The 19,271-nt window shown below is 37.8% G+C and overlaps 1 protein-coding gene across 1 annotated transcript in view; it reads left to right on the top strand.

Annotated features, from left to right (window-relative positions):
• LOC121420100 (protein sax-3-like) overlaps positions 1-15,582 on the top strand; it is a 34,148-nt gene extending 18,566 nt beyond the window's left edge. Inside the window, exons 7-23 of the mRNA XM_041614631.1 lie at positions 292-451; positions 2,700-2,827; positions 3,910-4,110; positions 4,959-5,174; positions 5,917-6,020; positions 6,244-6,466; positions 7,075-7,371; positions 8,045-8,230; positions 8,566-8,602; positions 9,060-9,154; positions 9,746-9,868; positions 10,291-10,426; positions 10,759-11,159; positions 11,525-12,355; positions 12,968-13,072; positions 14,273-14,434; positions 15,540-15,582. Of these exons, the coding sequence (XP_041470565.1) occupies positions 292-451; positions 2,700-2,827; positions 3,910-4,110; positions 4,959-5,174; positions 5,917-6,020; positions 6,244-6,466; positions 7,075-7,371; positions 8,045-8,230; positions 8,566-8,602; positions 9,060-9,154; positions 9,746-9,868; positions 10,291-10,426; positions 10,759-11,159; positions 11,525-12,355; positions 12,968-13,072; positions 14,273-14,434; positions 15,540-15,577 (3,443 nt within the window). The 3' untranslated portion in view covers positions 15,578-15,582. The remainder of the gene's footprint in view (positions 1-291; positions 452-2,699; positions 2,828-3,909; positions 4,111-4,958; positions 5,175-5,916; positions 6,021-6,243; positions 6,467-7,074; positions 7,372-8,044; positions 8,231-8,565; positions 8,603-9,059; positions 9,155-9,745; positions 9,869-10,290; positions 10,427-10,758; positions 11,160-11,524; positions 12,356-12,967; positions 13,073-14,272; positions 14,435-15,539) is intronic.
• The last annotated feature ends 3,689 nt before the right edge of the window (positions 15,583-19,271 follow it).

Below are 19,271 nucleotides of genomic sequence, written 5' to 3'. Positions count from 1 at the left end.
CTTTCCAGTTTGTGATGTCTTTTACTTCTCATACTCTGCTATTATAATTGGTGTTCATGATTTCCATTTTTTCGCAGTTATGTGATATCCCAAATTTTGCACAACTCCCGCGACATGACAGAAAGTCATGGAAAGCAGCAATGTAGTCATGGAAGTCATGGAATTCTGTTTTCAAATTTCTTTGGGAACCATGCCTTCTCCTCCTCATCCTCCTATCTTTTTTTTAATCAAACTATCCTATTGGGCTTAACAGAAACATGCAAGCTGTAACTAACCTTTTTTCCTTTTTAGATGATAACTTACCTCTACCACCCATCATCCACATTGGGCCGTCCAATCAGACGCTGGTAGAAGGCAGCCCCGCCCAACTGGACTGCCAGGCAGAGGGACGAACCCCGCCCTCTATTGATTGGCTGAAGGACGGTGCACCCTTACAGCTTGTGGGAACCAGGTTGGTTATAAGCTACTAAAATTCTCAAATTTGATTGGCTGAGAGCAAATTTGTCTTGGAAAACCACTGAGAAAAGTTGCTTTGTGAAACCATCCCCTGGTGTACCAAAATGCAGTGGTCGTCCAAAGCAAATACCTCATATTCTTGCATCTGATTGGCTCAGACCAAGTTTGTCATCAATGAAATCACTGACAAGTTTCCTCATGAAATAACCTTTTGATGTACTAAAATACAGTACCGGTAGTTGCAAAAAAGCAAAAAATCATATAATCCATGTTATCCTTCTCCACCCTTTTTACTGTACTATTCCATCAAGAAACACTGATTTCTTGCCGAGTTTGTATACATCTGTCCATGTCCAAACACACTAACTCATGTCAGCCATACTGCCCAACTTTGGCAAAAGGAAGCAAGTGACACCGCAGTCAAATTCGAGTTGTTGCTTCTGAAACACCCTCAGTCTGTTGCACGTTCAGGCAAAATTTGGGGAAGAAATGATGGTTCTATGGAAAGATATTGAAGAAAATGTGCTGTTAAATTGCATTGACACCTACATGTATGTAAATGACGAATGCACATTGCTCATTTACAACAAAATAATACTGTTGTAACTTGCTTCCTTTTGCCAAATTATGGCAGCATAGCCGAGGGTCTTTTTTGATTAAAAAGGTACAAGAGATTAAGCATTGAGTCGGATGCATTACCGTGTCAGTGAATTACTTTGTCTTAAGCCCCCAAAATCAAAATTAACCATGCATGTAGTACAAGCACCCAATATGAATTGTTTTATTTTGGATATAACTTAGGAAAGGCATTCATGCTTGAACTACTGCAATGAGTATTATATACAAATCTGAAGAAAGAATGTCCTAATGATATATTTTTTATAATCTTTTGATGATATGAATAAGAAAGACTTCCTGTAAAGCTTTTTGTACTTTCATTCCTAGTCCAATGAAAAATATCACAATGTATGGATTCTGTACCTCATGTGCTCATTCTTACAAATCGTGCAAGAGTTGAAAAGAGAAGTTCTCCTCTCTACTTCAATATTTTCCACTTCGTTGCTTATCATCTACCATAAATTGCATTAAGAACCAATATAGTTTTTTCATCACCAGTTTTTTCTAGCCTTTCAGAATCAAATAAAAAAAGGGCTGAATACAATCTTTAAAAAAAAAGGTGGGAAATGAAATACAGCTACATGTAGGAGCAAGAAATGGGGAATTTCTGAGAACTATTATTCTGTCATTATTCACCCAAGACTGCACATTTATGGCTGCTGTGCGAACGTAAGTTGATTAAAAGAATTTGTGGATGCAAATGGCATGTTTTCTTTTGTTAGTGTGGTCTTGACGGGAAAATAAAAAAGCAGCCTGTAATATACCTTACTAAAGAGATGACTGCCACGTACTTTATTTTAACCCTTTCAGTGCCATCACATTACAAAAACATGTATGCAGTGGTGTGTATTTGGCGCTAGTGGGTGGAGGAGTTAAAGCTTTCATTAGCAGAATGGAACTTAGAGTGTGATTCAGTAAAAGTCAAATAATTTTTTTTAAGCTTTAGTCAAATAAAAACCTTGTGGAGTTAATTTCACCTCCCTTTAAATTGATATTCTTATACAAACTTATAAACTGCAATGCTCTGCCGTAAGTGCATATCACACATGACCTCAGCCCACTTTTTTTGTAGCAAGGTGTCAATGTTGTTTGCTAAGATACTAGGGTGACTTGACTGCTCATTGATTGAATACTCCACAGAAAGTGGAGATCTGGTGACCTGGTTAATATTTCTGTAAAGTGCTTAGAGATTTAATAAGCACTTTATAAAAGCAGATTATTATTTTTATTATTTTTAATGTTTTTATTGGTATTATTTATTATTATTATAATTATTTCTCGAAATAATCATTATAATTCAAGTATCATTATTCATTTTCGTTTCCATTTTCATTATTTTATATCAATATTTTGATTATTATCAATCATTATTATTGTTATTTTGATTCTTATTATTGGGTCTCTTGCGATGTTAAATAAGAGGCATTAATACGTTACCTCCCCTGCACACAATCACTTCTGTTTATACGGCAAGTTTTAATTTTGCTTTACCATGGAACCTCCCACTTATACACAGAATGCCTTCATCTCTGGATAGCTTTGGCCCTGCTAGAAGGGATTTTTCTTCAAGGTTCAAGATTTGTTAACCCCTTTACTCCATTCCTGAAATTTTTATTGTCCTTTAGAGTATCGATGGATGGATCGGGAACCCTCAAGTTCTCTTCCTTGACTCCAGACGATGCAGGGCATTACACCTGCAGCGCTGCTAACAGTGTTGGAGCAACAAGATGGTCTGCAACTCTCCAAGTCATCAGTAAGTCTTTATTTTCTTTCAAAAATCCTATTCCAAATTGGCAGTTCTACTCCATGCAGTTACTCCTTTAGGAAACACTTCAAGTTTTTCTGCATCCTTGATGCTGGCAAATCACACATGAATTGTGATTTGAAAATAAAATGTACTTGGGTCACAGTGTTGACAATGTAGAGGTTGCCAATTTGATGAACATGATCAGTAACATTTTGTCACTTAACACGAAGTAAAAGTGATTGAAAGGACACTAGGACTTTCATGTGACAATTCACAAAGTATTGGAATAATTACAGTTGTATATAATATGGTTGCCAATTTGCAGATCATGATCAGTACCTTAGGATCCACTCCCTGTATGGTTATCACTCAAGCCTTGACCAACACAGTACATTTGTGTTGGTCATCTCAATTAGATGTGAACATATGAATCAGGATCGTTGAGACCAGGAAATAAGCATCAAAAGACTGGGAGAAAACACTTCTCCATGGACATGAATCAAAATGGGCAAAATGTAGCTTCAAGTTTGACCTTGACTCCATTTCTGGACTATATATGCTAATCTCGTATACTTCCTTTCAAGAGTCTAATGGGGTGTTGCAAGAAACTTGCGATCAATTGCAAGTCTATTTTTGGTCCCTAAATCAATCATATGTCTCGCAATTAATTGTAAATTAGTGATTGATTGCTAATCTGCTCCATGAAACAAGGAGTTGAATCTGATCTGCTACTAACGTTGATCTATCAATTGTGAAATTGCAACAGAATATTTACAATCGATCGCAAATATTTTCTTGCAACACCCCCTTAGTCATGATATGATAAATTTGGAAAATACTTATAAAATATATAACAAAAGTAATGTATAGAGCTGCTATTTTGACAAGTGTGTTTTGTTTTGCATTTGTTGTCGCGAATATGCTAAATAACTGAATGGCACAGCATAAGACACACAAATGACATAATGTTTTTATTCTTGTGGCATATTTTGAGTTAACAGAAACAATACAAAAGCAATTTAGTGATGTAACATGCCTGTAAATTACAATGTAACATTGTCAGTTAATCTTGTTGCATATTTTTACAGGGAGAGCTTTTGCGGAAACGGAGCAGACGCACGAAGCTCCGAGCGTAACACAACTACCTCAAGCCCCAGGGTTTCCTATTATTGATAACATCACCAGGACAACCATGAGGCTTACCTGGCCTAGCGCCAGACCTCTCACAGACAGGCCAGTATCACTGACTGGTTACAGAGTGGAGTATTTCACTCCAGATAGAATAACAGGTGAGCGGAACTGGAATCAGCAGCTAGTAAGAAGAAAAGTGGCACTTTTATTAAATTATACTGGCACATTTCTGGCAAACAGGCACTTTTTTTATTTCAAAAGAAAACCTTTTCCAATATATAGGAGGCATTTATCCTCTATGAGAGGGATATGTTTCTTATGCAAAAAGAGCCATTTTCTTACGTCAAATTCCTGTTGTGAATTTCCTAAATTGGTGGAGCATTGTGGCCCCGTTGATTAGTCTTCTGACTTTAAAACAGAGGGCCGTGGGTTCGAATCCCAGCCATGGTGTAATTTCCTTCAGCAAGAACTTTATCCACATTGTGCTGCACTGGACCCAGGTGAGGTGAATTGGTACACGGCAGGATTAATTCCTTGAATGCACCGAGCGCTGAAAGGCAGCTCGAGCTAAAGCTGGGGTAATAATGATAATACACAATGCGCCTCGGATATATTCAAAATAGATGACGCTATATAAATGCCTGCTATCATTATCATTATTAAGTTGTACATGCATGAGCACAATGCCTTTTGAAAGGAGAGGCTCATTCTTCGTGAAAAAGTCTTTAAAAATATTTGGAATTAGTATAACTCATTGCCTTCAGTGATATGCAGTTGACGGGAATGGCGAATCATTTAGTTTTAGTACTAGAGATGCAAATTGGCAGTTTTCGGTTGATGCTTCATACTGTCATTATTTCATTTTGTAAAAGTATGAGATTGGGTACAAAACTCATTAACGTTTTCAGTTTTTGGAGCAAAAAAGATGAGTTTTCATCCAAGGAAAGCATCAGTTAGTGCCAATTTTTATGAATTCTTTTCTACCTCAACCCTTGTTGATTCCCAGGGTGGACCGTCGCTGCGGAAAAGATCCAAGGAAATTCCTTCGAGGTGCGGAACTTGGAATCCGGCTTCACCTACGTCTTCATGGTGCGAGGGATCAACGGGCAGGGCTACGGCCCTCCCAGCCCGGTCAGTATCGCAGCAAACACCCTGACCGGGACTCACCGTGAGCTACCGGGTCCTAATGTAGAGCCAGGGGTCACCACACCAGCTAATGAAGGTGAGTGTCAATCATCAAGTCAGTACATCATTTTTTAACCAAGTACAATTCAATTGATTTATTAAATATTATAGATGAATGTGCAATTCATGGAGGGGAAATGATGTTGCTCACACTCACCTTTTTCACATGGTAAAAAAAAATAATAATTTGAATGATGATTCCATGGCAGTGAAAAATACGGCTGACGAATATTTAGCACGTGTGAAACCAAACTAGAACATGATTAGAATCATGAATGCTAATCACAGTCACGATTACAAAAGTCATTATTACAATGATGATTCAAGAGTCACGTGTGAAAAAGCCCTCAGAAACATCTGTTTGAAGTGCGCTATAAAGGTTGCTTATTATTATTATTATTGTTATTATTGTCATTACATTATTACAATCTAAAATGTAATAGAACAATATTCAACCATGATAGTAAACAATATATGTTCATATAATAATATAAAACTCACATTGCTAGGGGCATCTGTAAAAAGTATTTCTTTTGAACTGTTTTCCTTTAGAAAAATCAACTGATAACAATGGACAAATTGATTAAAAGCAGACACATTTAAAACACACCCTCATTACACTTTATGTCTCATTTATGTCTCATTTACATTTAGATATCATTGTACTGTTAATATGACTTTGTTGGAGTAGCAGTGTTTGAATATGAGTATGTGTGATATCCAGGGCACCTTACACAAATAATACTACCCCGAATGTTATTTGTAATCTTTCGTCACAGGAGCTGAAAGCAGGGATATCCTCCAAGATAAGTTGGATAACTGCGGGGTCTTCATCAAGAGAGTCCAGGTCCTTGGAACTCAAGCGATCAACGTTACTTGGCAGGTAAAAGATCTTTGATATAATACCCGTTACTCAAAGTTTAACCAGAGAAGAAGGAATAAATGTACATGTAGAGTCCCCACAGTGCACTGTAATATATTTCCTAGGTACTCTACAGATGACGGCAGAAACAGACTTACCAAAGTTTTTGTTCCATCTCCCCATTAACTCATTTGCTTGAATCGAAATCAAAATAACACCTAATAATTGATTTATTCTCTCACAGATTGTTCGTAACGGTGATTACATCGACGGCTACTACCTCAAAGTGACCCCCCAGGTCAAGGCTCCGGGTATCTTTGAGATGAACAGGGTGGTCAACGACAAGACGGCAGTCCAGGGAGGCCTCCAACCCTGGACGGAGTACGCCATCACGATCCAGCCCTACCATGGGGCGTGGCATCGGGGCAGGGAAAGCAGGAAGGTTATTATAAAGACAGCGCAAGATGGTGAGTTGGGGAACATGTGTGAAAGATTGTGGTTTGAATTTTAGTTTGAATGTGGTCTATACCTGTCATTAGATCGTAGTGATCTTATGGATAGTTTGTAATTGACAAAGCCTGCAAAATGGTATATGAAGGTGACAGCGGACTAGTCTGGCAGATTTATATCACTTTTTTCAATTCCAATTCTCGTTTTAAAAATCCATATTTAACAGTTTGCAACTTATCGCTAACAAAAGACAACACAGTGAGTACAGGTCAAAGAGTACTCTCTGCCCAACGTTTTTAGCAGAGAATAAAGTGAGAAACATTGTTTCTTCCCATGTCAAGTTCAGACATCTCCTAGGAGTCTTTTGATAAAAGTTTGAAAATATATAGTGCCCAGTGGTCATTTGACATTTAAAAGGTATAATACAGTCATACAAATTGACCCAACTTCAAACAACTGATGTTGTTGGTAATAACATAATAGATCTTGTGTGGCTGGAGTAGGTTTTACTGATATTACTCTTACATGGCTTACATAGTTGCCCATTTTAAATCTGAAATTTTTAACTCATGCTTACCCATGCATAATGTTGAGACCCCTCTCCTTTCTCTCTGTCTTTCTGTAGTTCCGAAAGCACCACCGAACTCCATCAAAGCCCGTCAGAACGGATCCACCTCCATCAAAGTCAGCTGGCGCCCTCCGGCAGCCAATCAGGTGCCAGGGATCATCGCCGGCTACCACGTCTTCTGCCTCAGTGAAAACCCCCCTCACCACCCGAACATCACCACGAGGAATAACAGGACACTGGAGGTCGCGGTGCCTAACCTCCGACCTGGCGCACAGTACGGGGTCAAGGTGGCGGCGTATACGATCGCAGGGATGGGGCCGTTCAGCGATATAGTCTATGTCACCCTTCCTCCAGGTAAAATGTTATTAATTTTTCTACAATTTCTTCAACATATGATGTAATGACAACCCTACATGGGCACTTGGCAGTGGCGGACCGTGACCCGATGGAGACAAAGCATTAGAGGGGCACAGCATTGTTCACAAACAATACAGTGCCCCTTAATTAATTGTCTCCTCCGGGTCACGGTCCGCCACTGGTACTTGGTATGTGAATGGACGGATAATCACTGAAAAATTGTATTCATTTGTTCATGAGGGATCACTTGATGAATTTGGAGAGAACCTCTAGAGACATTGAAACAGAATGTGAAAGGATTTGTATTGTTATTTTTACAATTTTATTTTATTGCCCTCGAACAATAAAGTGATGCAAAACAACTACTAGAGACGGCTTTAATAACATTATGAGCATGCTCTCTAACTCTAATTAGTTCTGTCACCATGTCACACTTCACCATCAACTTCATCATCATTGTCGTCGTACCATCAATACCATTATCACCACAACTACCACAATCACCTTCACCATCACCACTACCACCAACAACATCAACACCACCGCTACCATCACCATCACCACCAACTCCACCCCCATCAACATCACCGCCATGCTCATTATCATTATCATCACCACCTCCCCCATCACCACCACCACCATTCTCATCATCTTCATCCTATTATTCCAGGTCCAGATGACCCAGAGAAGCGAGGTGGTAACGGGGATCGAGACTCTGTCGGTGGAGGAATGGACATCCTCTCGGAGCCGTGGTTCTATGCAGCTGTAGCCCTTGCCCTCCTCTTCGTCATCACATCGATATTCCTCCTCTTCTGGCGGCGGCACAAAAAGAAGCCTTGCTCGCCCGTTGGAAATGGTAGGTCAAATCCCATTTACAGCTCTTGTTCAAGGTTCAGTTTCAAAACGAATCAGTCTTTTTAATATATAAGTTCAGAATCCCAATGTAATATCAGTTTTATTATAATTACTTATATAATTTTGCAAGTATAGATGGCACATGGAAATCAGAAAACAAAGATTTGACAGGAAGTCAGAAATTAGCCACTAGAATTTTAGGGGGAAAAAAATAACTGACTGAAAGGGACTTTAATCTCCCCCTTGTCCAGTCATTTAAAGAAGCAGTAATGAATCTTTAAGAGTACAAAGTCAATTTGTTACAACTTCTTTGTTTTATCTGTCTTTTATCTGCAGTTATGATAAGCAAGGATAATGTAACAGTACAAAATATGTAAGTATGCATTTATTTCCTCTTTTGTAAGATAAGCATGATTGCAATTTTATCCAAGTTAATCTTTTGTGAATGTTTTACTGTACCATGACGTTTTCATGTTTTGTAAATACAAGTTACAATTAGAGCTTATCTTAAATCATATTGTTTGAAAGATTTCATATATTCAATCTCTTAGAATTTAATTATGATTTGTGTCACTTTCATTTTAGGCTCTAACCCCCCCCCCCCCCTTCCTTGCTCTCTGTAATTATCTCATTAAGTTTTTATGATTCAAGTAAAGATTAATTCATATTGATTTGAACATTCTCCCTCTCATTAAGTTTTTAGCACTCTGTCAAAATATGAAATCATTTTAATTTGGACATGTTTGAAAGCTATAGTTTTGTAATTCTTTTCACCATCTCTGTCCTTCTGAATGCTTGAGTGTAATTCTCATTTTCTCTCTGATTTATAGGAACGCTAGACCTACACAACTGAATGGGAATGCTCATACGGAGGGGGAGGCAACGTGGACATCAAATGGTCCCCCACACTCACACAACCATCAAGGTATGAACACAGGGATGAACAAGTTTTCCTCCAAAATTGTCTGATTTCAGATGATATGATATTATCATTTCATATAAGATGGACCCATCTTTTGAGTAGTGGCAATTCAGGTATCAGAAGTTCTTGGTGACAGAAAAAACAAGTTGGAATAGAGGTATAAGTAGTAGTGGTGGTAATATCAGAAGAAAAAGATAACGTCACAATGGAATTATTTGAAGTAGTAGAAATAAGGAGAAGAAGAAGAAGAAGGAAGAAGAGAATTAATAGGTTATTGGAATAAAAAGAACATGTCTTAGCAGAGCTGCCAAGTAGTGCGGATTTTCAGTATTTAGTACTGAAAAATGAGAAGAATACTGATGGTTTCATGCAAATACTGATTTCTCAAGTTTCAGTTTTATGTGTTGTCCTAAGGTATATCTTTGAAAATACTTATTTCCTCACCAAAATACTGATTTTCAGCTTTAAAAATGCTGAAATGTTCTTGTTCAGGTTGGCAGCTCTGTATTAGCAGTCTTTTCAGTAGACTTGTATCACTTATGAATCAGATTTGAGGGACTCATATTTGTTATTCTTCCTTGATATTTTTGACAGGTTGTATGGGTAACTGCTGTACAGGTAACGGATCCTCAGGAGACGACACGTTAGAAAAGAACAAGCCCCCTCCGTCTAAGTGGCCCAACGGTGCCCCACCTGTCTGGCTTCAAGAAGTTTATAGTAAGTTGTAGAAGAATGCAAACAATGGAGAAAAACAAACCGTTTATACCCACACTGTGAGCTTAAGATGTCACCCATACCCAGGCCATTTTGAAGTAGTTTAGTAGTTTTAAAGATACCATTTGTGCTGCCATTAAACCTGTACTTATTTTTTCTTCTTTGTCAAATTATTTCTGATTTTCATTTGTAATATTTAGAATTATGTTTTTTTTTAACTTGGATATTCACCACCGTCATATTAGTATTTTTATGAATGTAATGGCACAAGGGCCATAGTCCTGCAAACATTGCTAGTCATATCTTAGCATATTTGGCAGTTTTATTCAGAGGTAAATAGAATATTTAATTCATGAAGATATGTAAGTTAAAATGTAAACATGATGGATATTTCAATAAATTCTTTTTTATATCCCCTATTTTAGATCCAAAATATCCATCGCATTTACAAAGTCAGGTGAGCAAAGAAACGCATCTCACACATGATAGTCAGAGCAGCTCAGGATTTGGTTCTTCCTTCCCTACTCTGAGCACATTCCATGGAATGATGATGCATCCAAGGTAAGTTTCCATCTTCAAATCTTCCATCTTTCCTTTCCCCTTCATTCCATTCTTTCTATCCTTCTGTGTTCTGTCAATCTCACACATGACAGAGCAGCTCAGGATTTGGTTCTTTTATCCTTAATCTGAGCACATTCCATGGAATGATGATGCATCTTAGGTAAGTTTCCATCTTTCCCTCTATCCTTCATTCCCTCTTTCTATCTTTTCCTAGAATAGCGTGTGTTCATATTGACCCAATGGAAATTCAAATCAGGTAGTCCTAGTGCAAATGTGAATTCCTTACTTGAGTCATTAACAGGTTAATTTTCCCTTCATGCCATGTTTTACAGTTCACCTGAGTATGCCGTGGTTGAAAACGAAGCCGAGATGGATGAGGAGTTGAGCGTCCACGCCGGCAGCACACTTCCCATCATCCCCAGCCCCGGTTCCGGCCGCCCTCCGCCTCAATACAACCAGCATCTCCACTTCCCGCACCACCAGATATCGGACGACCCCGAACCCTACGCCTCGGCGACCCTCGTCCAGCCTCCAAACATGCGGGAGTACCCTGCCCGACGACAAAACTGCAGTGATAATAGTTCGGAGTGGTCTGGCTCGTGGCAGTCATCAAACAGGGATGGGCGTCGCCCTGGTAGGATGGTGAAGCCCGGTGGACACGGTGGTAGCGGGCATGGTAGCCCAAGAGGGTGGCATGGCCCTTTCGATGGTCCGCCAGCAGTTCCAGATAGAGGTAGGATTCTTTATTAGTGGTAACTCTACGTTGATAAAAATTATTTTGTCAGTTTTCTGTTGTGAAGATGATTTTTTTCAGAAAAGCGACTGCTTCCAAATGGCAGACTCATTTCTCAAATCACTCTTTCTTCTAAGGGCATTTATTGTGATATTATTTAGATGCACAATTTGATGTGTGAAACTCTGCTTGTCACAGAACCTTCTTATCCAAGAAGTGAAAAAGGAACCCAAACAATTAAACAAAGATATTATCATACTCTGCAGTTCAGTCAGCAATAGCTGACCTTCTGTGGTGGGAAATCAACAAGAAATCAATCAGCAACAAGCTTATTCTAACAAAGGATTTTTTTTATTTGATTTTAGATATGGGTTACTCCGACCAGGGAAGTCAGTACTCAAGATGCAGCTCAGCAAACAAACGATGTAGGCATCCTCACCCCACCACACCCGGGAGACAAACTCAAAGAAACTGGGCGGAGTTCCTTCCGCCTCCCCCCGAGCAGCCCCCAACAGACATGGACTCACCCGGGGGATCGTTGCCCCCTTCTCATCCAGGGTCCATCAAGTCTTCCTTCTACCGGAGGGGCAGTAGCCCGAATCAGCACGCCCAGGCGTACGTCCAGATCAACCCAGGGGCGTGCGAGGATTGCGAGGCGGCGGCGGTGGCGCAACAGCACTGTCCTCCGGTACCGCCAAGGAACCACCAACAGAGTCCACTCTTGAACCAGCCGCTCTCCGGAAACAACTCTCCGGTACCCATCTACCCGCCGCCGCTTCTACCCCAACAACCATGCAGGACGGAGATCCCTGGCCCTGGTTCGCATTTCCAGCCCATCAGCTCGTCGCTCAGTCCTCCCCCGGGCGAGAGCCCCAGCCACAAAAGGGGCGTCCATAAACTGATAAAGACCCCGCCCCCAGTGCCCAGCACCACCACCGGCAGCGGGAACATGACACCGGAACTCGGTGGGTGCTCTAAGCAAACTGTCATACCGTTACAATCGGGGCTGGGGAGCCCGGGAAGGGGGCCGCAGCACATGCAGCAGCAGTCAATAGCACCGCAAAGAGTGTTTGAGGACCCGAGGCACGCCCAGATTGGGCAGGAATTGCTCAAATATATGACCAGGAATGAACTGGAAGCAATGTCGGATGATACTTCTTATGCACCTATGGAAATGACCATGAAAAATACAGAAGGTACAAATGCGACATTTTCTTCCCACTTGTTTAATCTCATACTTAGACAGCATGCTCTGTTTCTTATACTTGTTTCCATTTCATATACACTTTCTACATTTGATCCTATATTCACTTGTTTAGATAGTACATATATTCCATTAGCAATATATAGTTAAGAGATTTCTATTTCTTTGTATAGAAGAGCATTCTTGCAATTGATGTCACCATATAATCAGCAAACCCTAGATAGTAAATGCTTTGTTTGAAATAGCTAAATTACATACAGTAGAGAATGAGGTTCTCTAGTTTACGATTAAAGGGTATTTGAAAATCTATCCCATTATGATTTTCTGTTTTGGGCTCCATTTTATCAAAAATTGTTATGAAAGCAACTTTTGCTGGAACGTCAATTACCATGACAACAGCAAAAATTCTGCTTCCTGACTGGCTCTTTCAATAAAATTTGACATAAAAGTTGCTATCACACCAACTTCTTATGAAATGGGGCCCTTCTGTCTGCATGCAATATAATCAACTCTCCTCTCTTACCTGTCCCACCCCTTGCCTCCCCTCCCCCTTCTGCCACGCCCCTCTCGCTTCCCTCTTCCAACCCTGCCGTCCCTCTTACAGGGTCAAACTCCGCCGTCCACCCCTCCTTAAGCGAGATAGAGACCACCGAACTGAACAGTTTGGATAGTAAGGATAGGGACATGGATACAGCGAGCAATTGCACAGGTGAGTATGCATACCAGTGATGCCACGCCCGTGCACCCCTATCTTCCACTGGTATTGGGGTTATTAACCCTACCAATTCCTACACTCCCTATCTTTCGTATCGGCATGTGATATTTTAGCACTTGAATTGTACATTTGAGTGTCACCATCTTACCCCCTCTCTCTTTCATAGGTAGTTGATTTATTACCCCCTTTCCTGCTGTGGGGTGCATACCTATTTAAATTCCATGACTCTGCTGTGGGGTGCATACCTATTTAAATTCCATGACTCCTTATCCAAGATTTAGAAGTATCATATTGGCATGATCTTGTTTTGTACCCCATTGCAGAATCTTTAATATAATACTGTGCTTTATTTTAGGAGCTTTCCCTTCTCTTTCAAACATATTGGCATTTTATTACCTCTTCGCTCTCCTTTGTATACCATTTTAAAATCTTGTTATGCTTATGATTAAAAAAACATCTAAGCAACTACAAAACATTCAAAGTGTATACCTGTTTTAATGGACTTTATGAAAATCAATATGCATGTAAATTTTACTTCTTCTAGTAAGTAACACAATTAATTCCAGACTTCGAATCACACACTTCAGAATATTGAATGATTTAATACCAACAAATGAGTGGTTGACAAGAATAGGAAGGAAAAACTTCATTTGTATTGCGACTTACAAGACAATGGGTCACTTTTTTTGTAGAGAAGAATGATTAAGTCCAAAGTATTTTCTTTTGTATACAAACAATTATTTGGAGTAGTTGAATCAATTTACCTTGGTGTTTAATTTTATCATTTTATTTACTCCGTAAACAATTTATTTTACATTGTAATTATCAGAAGACTATCCCTAGTTTGAAACAATTTTATAAAGCCACTGAGAAAATTTTTGCCCCCAAAAAAGAACCCCCACAAAAAAAATATTATGAAGGGACAAAACATTAGTATATATTTTTTCTGTTGAATAAGTTATACCCAGTTTATTCATAAATTACTTCCAGAATTTTATACAAAATTCTGGAAGTGTTTCTTGTGTGTGTGATTTATTTTTTGTTCATGTTGTACTGCTTTTAGTACATGAAAATTGTCTGATTTTTTTTTTTTTGGGGGGGGGGGGGCATAATACCTTTGTGGTGCCTCTGAGCTGACAATAACATCATTGTCATCATTATTGTTATGATCATTATCATATACCATTTATTCAGGGTCAATGTTAGCTTATGGAAGCAGCAGCAACGGAAGCAGACGAAATAGTGTGGGTAGCACCAGTTCGGACGGGTCATTCTTCGCCGAGACGGACTTCGCCAGTGCGGTAGCTGCAGCGGCACACAGTGCTGGAGTGTCCGTATTGCAGAGAGACACACCACGTAAGACAGATTGTATATAATTTGTTGTACTTGTACTCGTAAAATCTGTTGCGGAGTCAATTTGACTTGGAAAATTGACTCTGATTTTCAATTAATTTGACTCTGAATTGTGCCAGCTGGGGGTCATTTCCATTCCTAATTATAGTGACTCAGATTTTGAATTAATTTGACTCAGAATGGTTTATTAGCTAAGTCAGAAACAAGTCACTTTGACTTGAAATAGATTCGACTCCCAGCTGTCCCATTCTGGCCTGAATTGGACTCCTCAGATATAAGAATGTACGACCTGTTCATTAGCTTTCACACTTATTCTCAATCAAATTGGTACTTATTTGACATAGGAAAATAAATGACGAGATTGTTGCATAGTTTACATTCAGTACCATGAATGGAATTTATCATATAAAGCCTACACATTTGTAGTTTGGCTTTTTTTTTACAGGCAATTTTTTCTAATACACATTGTAAATAATGGATCTTGGAATACAACAATGCCATTAATTATTTCCTACATTTGACAATATACTATATAGCATTGCTTGAATTTAGGACATCTTCATATGATAATTCAATAGTAGTAGCTTAATACATCGGAACGACGTGTCTAAGGGCTTTACAGATATATTCTTACCCCAGTCATTGGATTCAATCAGTCATTTTTGTATCTGCATGTCGCAATTGAAAATGCATTTACACTCAGTACTTCAAAATTCATTTGATGGTGTTATTATATCAAATCATCCATTAGAAATACAAACACAATAGTCCCAATTATTGTTAGAATATAATCTGTAAACTTGAATAAACAGCTTTAAAGTTATAATAAAAATGCAATGAATTAAAATAGTTGCAAGTATGTTAATAAATAAAATTGATTAATTTGAATTTTTACATTATCATTTTAAATGAACAACAAATTGTAAGATAAACTAAGTAAAATGTATTAAGAATGTTGTCAGAAATAAAAAGCCAAAGCCACTCTGTAAAGTGCTCAAGCACTCTATTATGTTAATGAAACTTTCAGAAGCAAATCCCCCCATTGTTGTGAAGAGTTTTGTCTCAAATTTATTCCCCGTTTTTCTCTCTCCTTTTCTTCTTCCAACAGTGTCAAGTCAACATCTGCTAAGAGAAGACACAGTCTGATTAAAGAAAAGAAAGATGGGAAATATTGTACTTTGATCAGAGTTTGAGAGCTGAAAGAAAAAAAACTACAGTACATTTAGATAAAATAAAGTTTGTAAATGGCAAGTTTATATTATTAAATAGTGTACATAAAACATGAATTATAACAAAAATATGAATAAATTTGTCAATGACAATCGCTTTTTTATTATCATTTTTTTTCTGTCACAAAAAACAGCTGTGCCTGCTTTGCTATTATGGTTTGTTGATGTATTTAGTTGCATATTATAGGTTCAGTTGCCATGGTTTATTTAGAATTTGGTACCTTGTCAAAGTCAGAGCAGCGTGTTTTCTGCAGGAATCCTGCAAGCGGCTTTTCATCACCAATCCTCACACTTATTATAGAGAAATAATGGGGAACACGGGAAGCCGCTATGAAAAGATGCAAGATGCCTGTATATTGGGGTTCCTGCTGAACGGCACAGAGTTTGGCAATTTTCTTTGATGTAATTTGACCATTACCAAAGTGGTCAAGAAAGGTTTAGTTTGTTTGCAAGGCTTGTATTTTTCCAAGGGAAAATGTCGAGTTGAAGGAAATTCCTCAAGGAATAAAGAATGTGATTTTGAAGTGGTTTTACATATATCATTCATTAACATCACAGAGCAGAGATTAAGAATGATTTATAGTAAATCTAAATGTGTTTGGGATAGTAATATTTTCATATTCTAATTTTAAAATAAAAATCAACAGATCAGAAATTCCTCTAGGAATAAAGAATGTGATTTTGAAGTGGTTTTACACATATCATTAACATCACAGAGCAGAGATTAAGAATAATTTATAGTAAATCTAAATGTGTTTGGGATAGAAATATTTTCATATTCTAATTTTACAATCAAAATCAACAGATCAGAAATAGTCTTCAGCATTTATTTTCAAATGTGAATTTCTATTGTTTAGATTCAGGGGTATATAGTTATTCCGTGATTCCACTTGTTTCAGTATTGACATTACATATACGTCTAAGTTTATAATAATAATAGGATTTGTATAGCATACGTATCCACCTTGCTAGGTGCTCAAGGCGCTCAACCTGTTGTTGCCAAAAAGATAACTCTTTAGTAACTCTTTATTTGATTGGTCATTGGCATTTGTTATGGTTTTTATTTTCAATGCTTAAGTGTAGATGCAAATGATACCAGCTGTAAATAAAAAAAAATCTAAGAAGAAAAGTAAAGATTTTTATTGGAGGGTTAACTGATTGCATCTAAAAAAAATTCCCATGTAATTTGGGACAAGACAAAAGATATTTTTAATTTTGTATTTATAAATAAGATATATATTGATTAACGATAAATAAGGTGAAAAAGAGGGGAGCTTTTGTAAGTAATTCAGTATTTAATTACGTCAATTCTGAACAGAATTTTACTTTCCTTTTGTTTAATCTGTATAAAATGATATATTTACTTTTATTTTATGAGCTTGATGTCACCAATGCAATAAAACTACTTTAGATATATAACATCGTACAGATGACAAACGAGCATATAAGCGTGTATAGAGCAATACAAGCACAGAAAAATTTGATATTTATGATAATAATTCATAGCCTAAGCAAAAGTCATACACTTCAAATTGATCGTTATTTCTTCCTAACCTTTTGTGCACAATGCACGTATATCAAGTATACAACTCCTGGGCCCCGTCTTACAAAGAGTTACAATTGATCTGATCAACATCAACTATGGAAAGCCAGCAACGCCCACATCTTAAATGCATGTTTGTTTAAAAACAATTGAGATATGTATACATGTATTCATACATTCATCGTTTTCTTGACTATTTTTGGTGTGTTCGCCCTTGTTTACAAAGGACATTTGCAAATTTGCTTTAGAAACAATTGTGACACTGATGGATTTCCATAGAGTTACGATTGATCCAATCGACCTGAACTGTATGGAAATCCATCATTGCCATAGTTTTTTTACAAGAAATTTGAACAGTGTCCTTCGTTAACAAAGAAAAGCATACTGAATTTTCAAGAAAACAATGAATATAAGAATATCCAGCATATCTAGAAAATATTTTGAACGAAACATGCAATTTAGATGTTGACGTTGCTGGCTTTCCATAGTTGTGGATGATCAGATCAATTGTAACTCTTCATAAGATGGGGCCCTGGGCCCCGTCTTACATAGAGTTACAATTGATCCAATCAATCGTAACTCTATGGAAACCCTTCACTCTCATAATTGGCACAATGTCCTTTGCAAACAAAGAGAAGATTGCCATAGAGTTACGATTGATTGGATCAATTGTGACTCAAGCCATTACACTAATATTTGCATTCAATATCTAACTGCCCAATCAGGATCATTGTTGCATGCATGTTTTATTCGAAACACAAGAGCAGGGACCAATCAGGAGTGCTCTTTCATATTTGCAATCTGCTGCAAACATTTGTGCTCCCATGCCCAGGTTTGCCACTAATAGTCAGGATAATATTTTCCCGATTAATTTTTTTTCTGATTTGCCATCAAATGCAAGATAAATAGAGATTGATATTGATACTGGCAAAGTTGTGTGAATTTTGGAGTGGAGTCAGGAATACTTGTTTTGTGGCTTTATTTGAGTTTACCATTTTTGTAACAATAACTAGTGTCAGCAAAATGTTTTTGTGAAGATCAACATGGCAACTTAGTTATTCTAACAAAAGTTTTTTTTTCATGTTTTTTATAATGTTACACTCGTCTGAATGTACGTTTGGAGATCGAGTTCTGGTTGGAAAGACAACAAATATGGAGACTATCAATTCTGCATTCAGATAATTTTGCATTTTATGTAAAATTTACAGGTGCATGGGAATGTCTTATATCGAGACACCTCACCAAAAATATTGATTTGGATTTTCATACATCATTTGGAGAATAGTTTGTTTACTTTGTATGTATATTACTGCTGTAAACCAAAGGATTTTAGGAGCTAAATTCCAGTCAGAAATATTGAGAATATGTTGTGGATTAACAATCAAAGCTCAGACCAGGGGGGCCATTTCATCGACAGTTGTGATCTGACAAGTTGTCAGATCCGACAACCTCTTGATTTATTGGCCAAAAAAGTGCAGTTCCTATGGCACATGTAACTGTTGGACTAAACAGACTGTCGGATAAAAGATCTTACTACAAGTCCTTTCTCGAAACGCTTCCGAGATAACATTGGTACATGTACATGTACTTTCACGCATTTAAGAAAGTGTTTAATTGAAATGCAAGCGTATAAGCATAATAGGGCATTGCAGTTAAGTTGGGTTGCAATTGAACGCAAATCAACTATCAATTTGTTTATTATCAAAGGTCTTGTGCTTGGCTTGCGATTGAACATCGTCTTTTGCAATGCCCCATTTGTCAAAACTGGTCAAATTACCCCGTGTACCATATCTAGGAGATACATTGAACAGAAATATGCATTCTGTGTTGGTGTCGCTGGCATATAATTGTAATTGATCAAATCAATCTTAATTTTTGTGAGAAAGGCCCCTATACTCATTGCTATATGAGTTGCCCTAGTTGTGAATCCACTTCTTTATCAAGAAATTACATGATCTTGTTTTTGAAGGGCTACAATGTGTAAGTCCTTGCTTGACATAGATCATTGTTCATCAGAATATGAAATGACTGGTTTTTATGCCTTTGAACAAGAGTTGATTTCTTTTTT

Source organism: Lytechinus variegatus, chromosome 8 (assembly GCF_018143015.1).
Source record: "Lytechinus variegatus isolate NC3 chromosome 8, Lvar_3.0, whole genome shotgun sequence".
Taxonomy (NCBI): domain Eukaryota; kingdom Metazoa; phylum Echinodermata; class Echinoidea; order Temnopleuroida; family Toxopneustidae; genus Lytechinus; species Lytechinus variegatus.
This window is presented reverse-complemented; position numbering and strand designations above follow the sequence as displayed.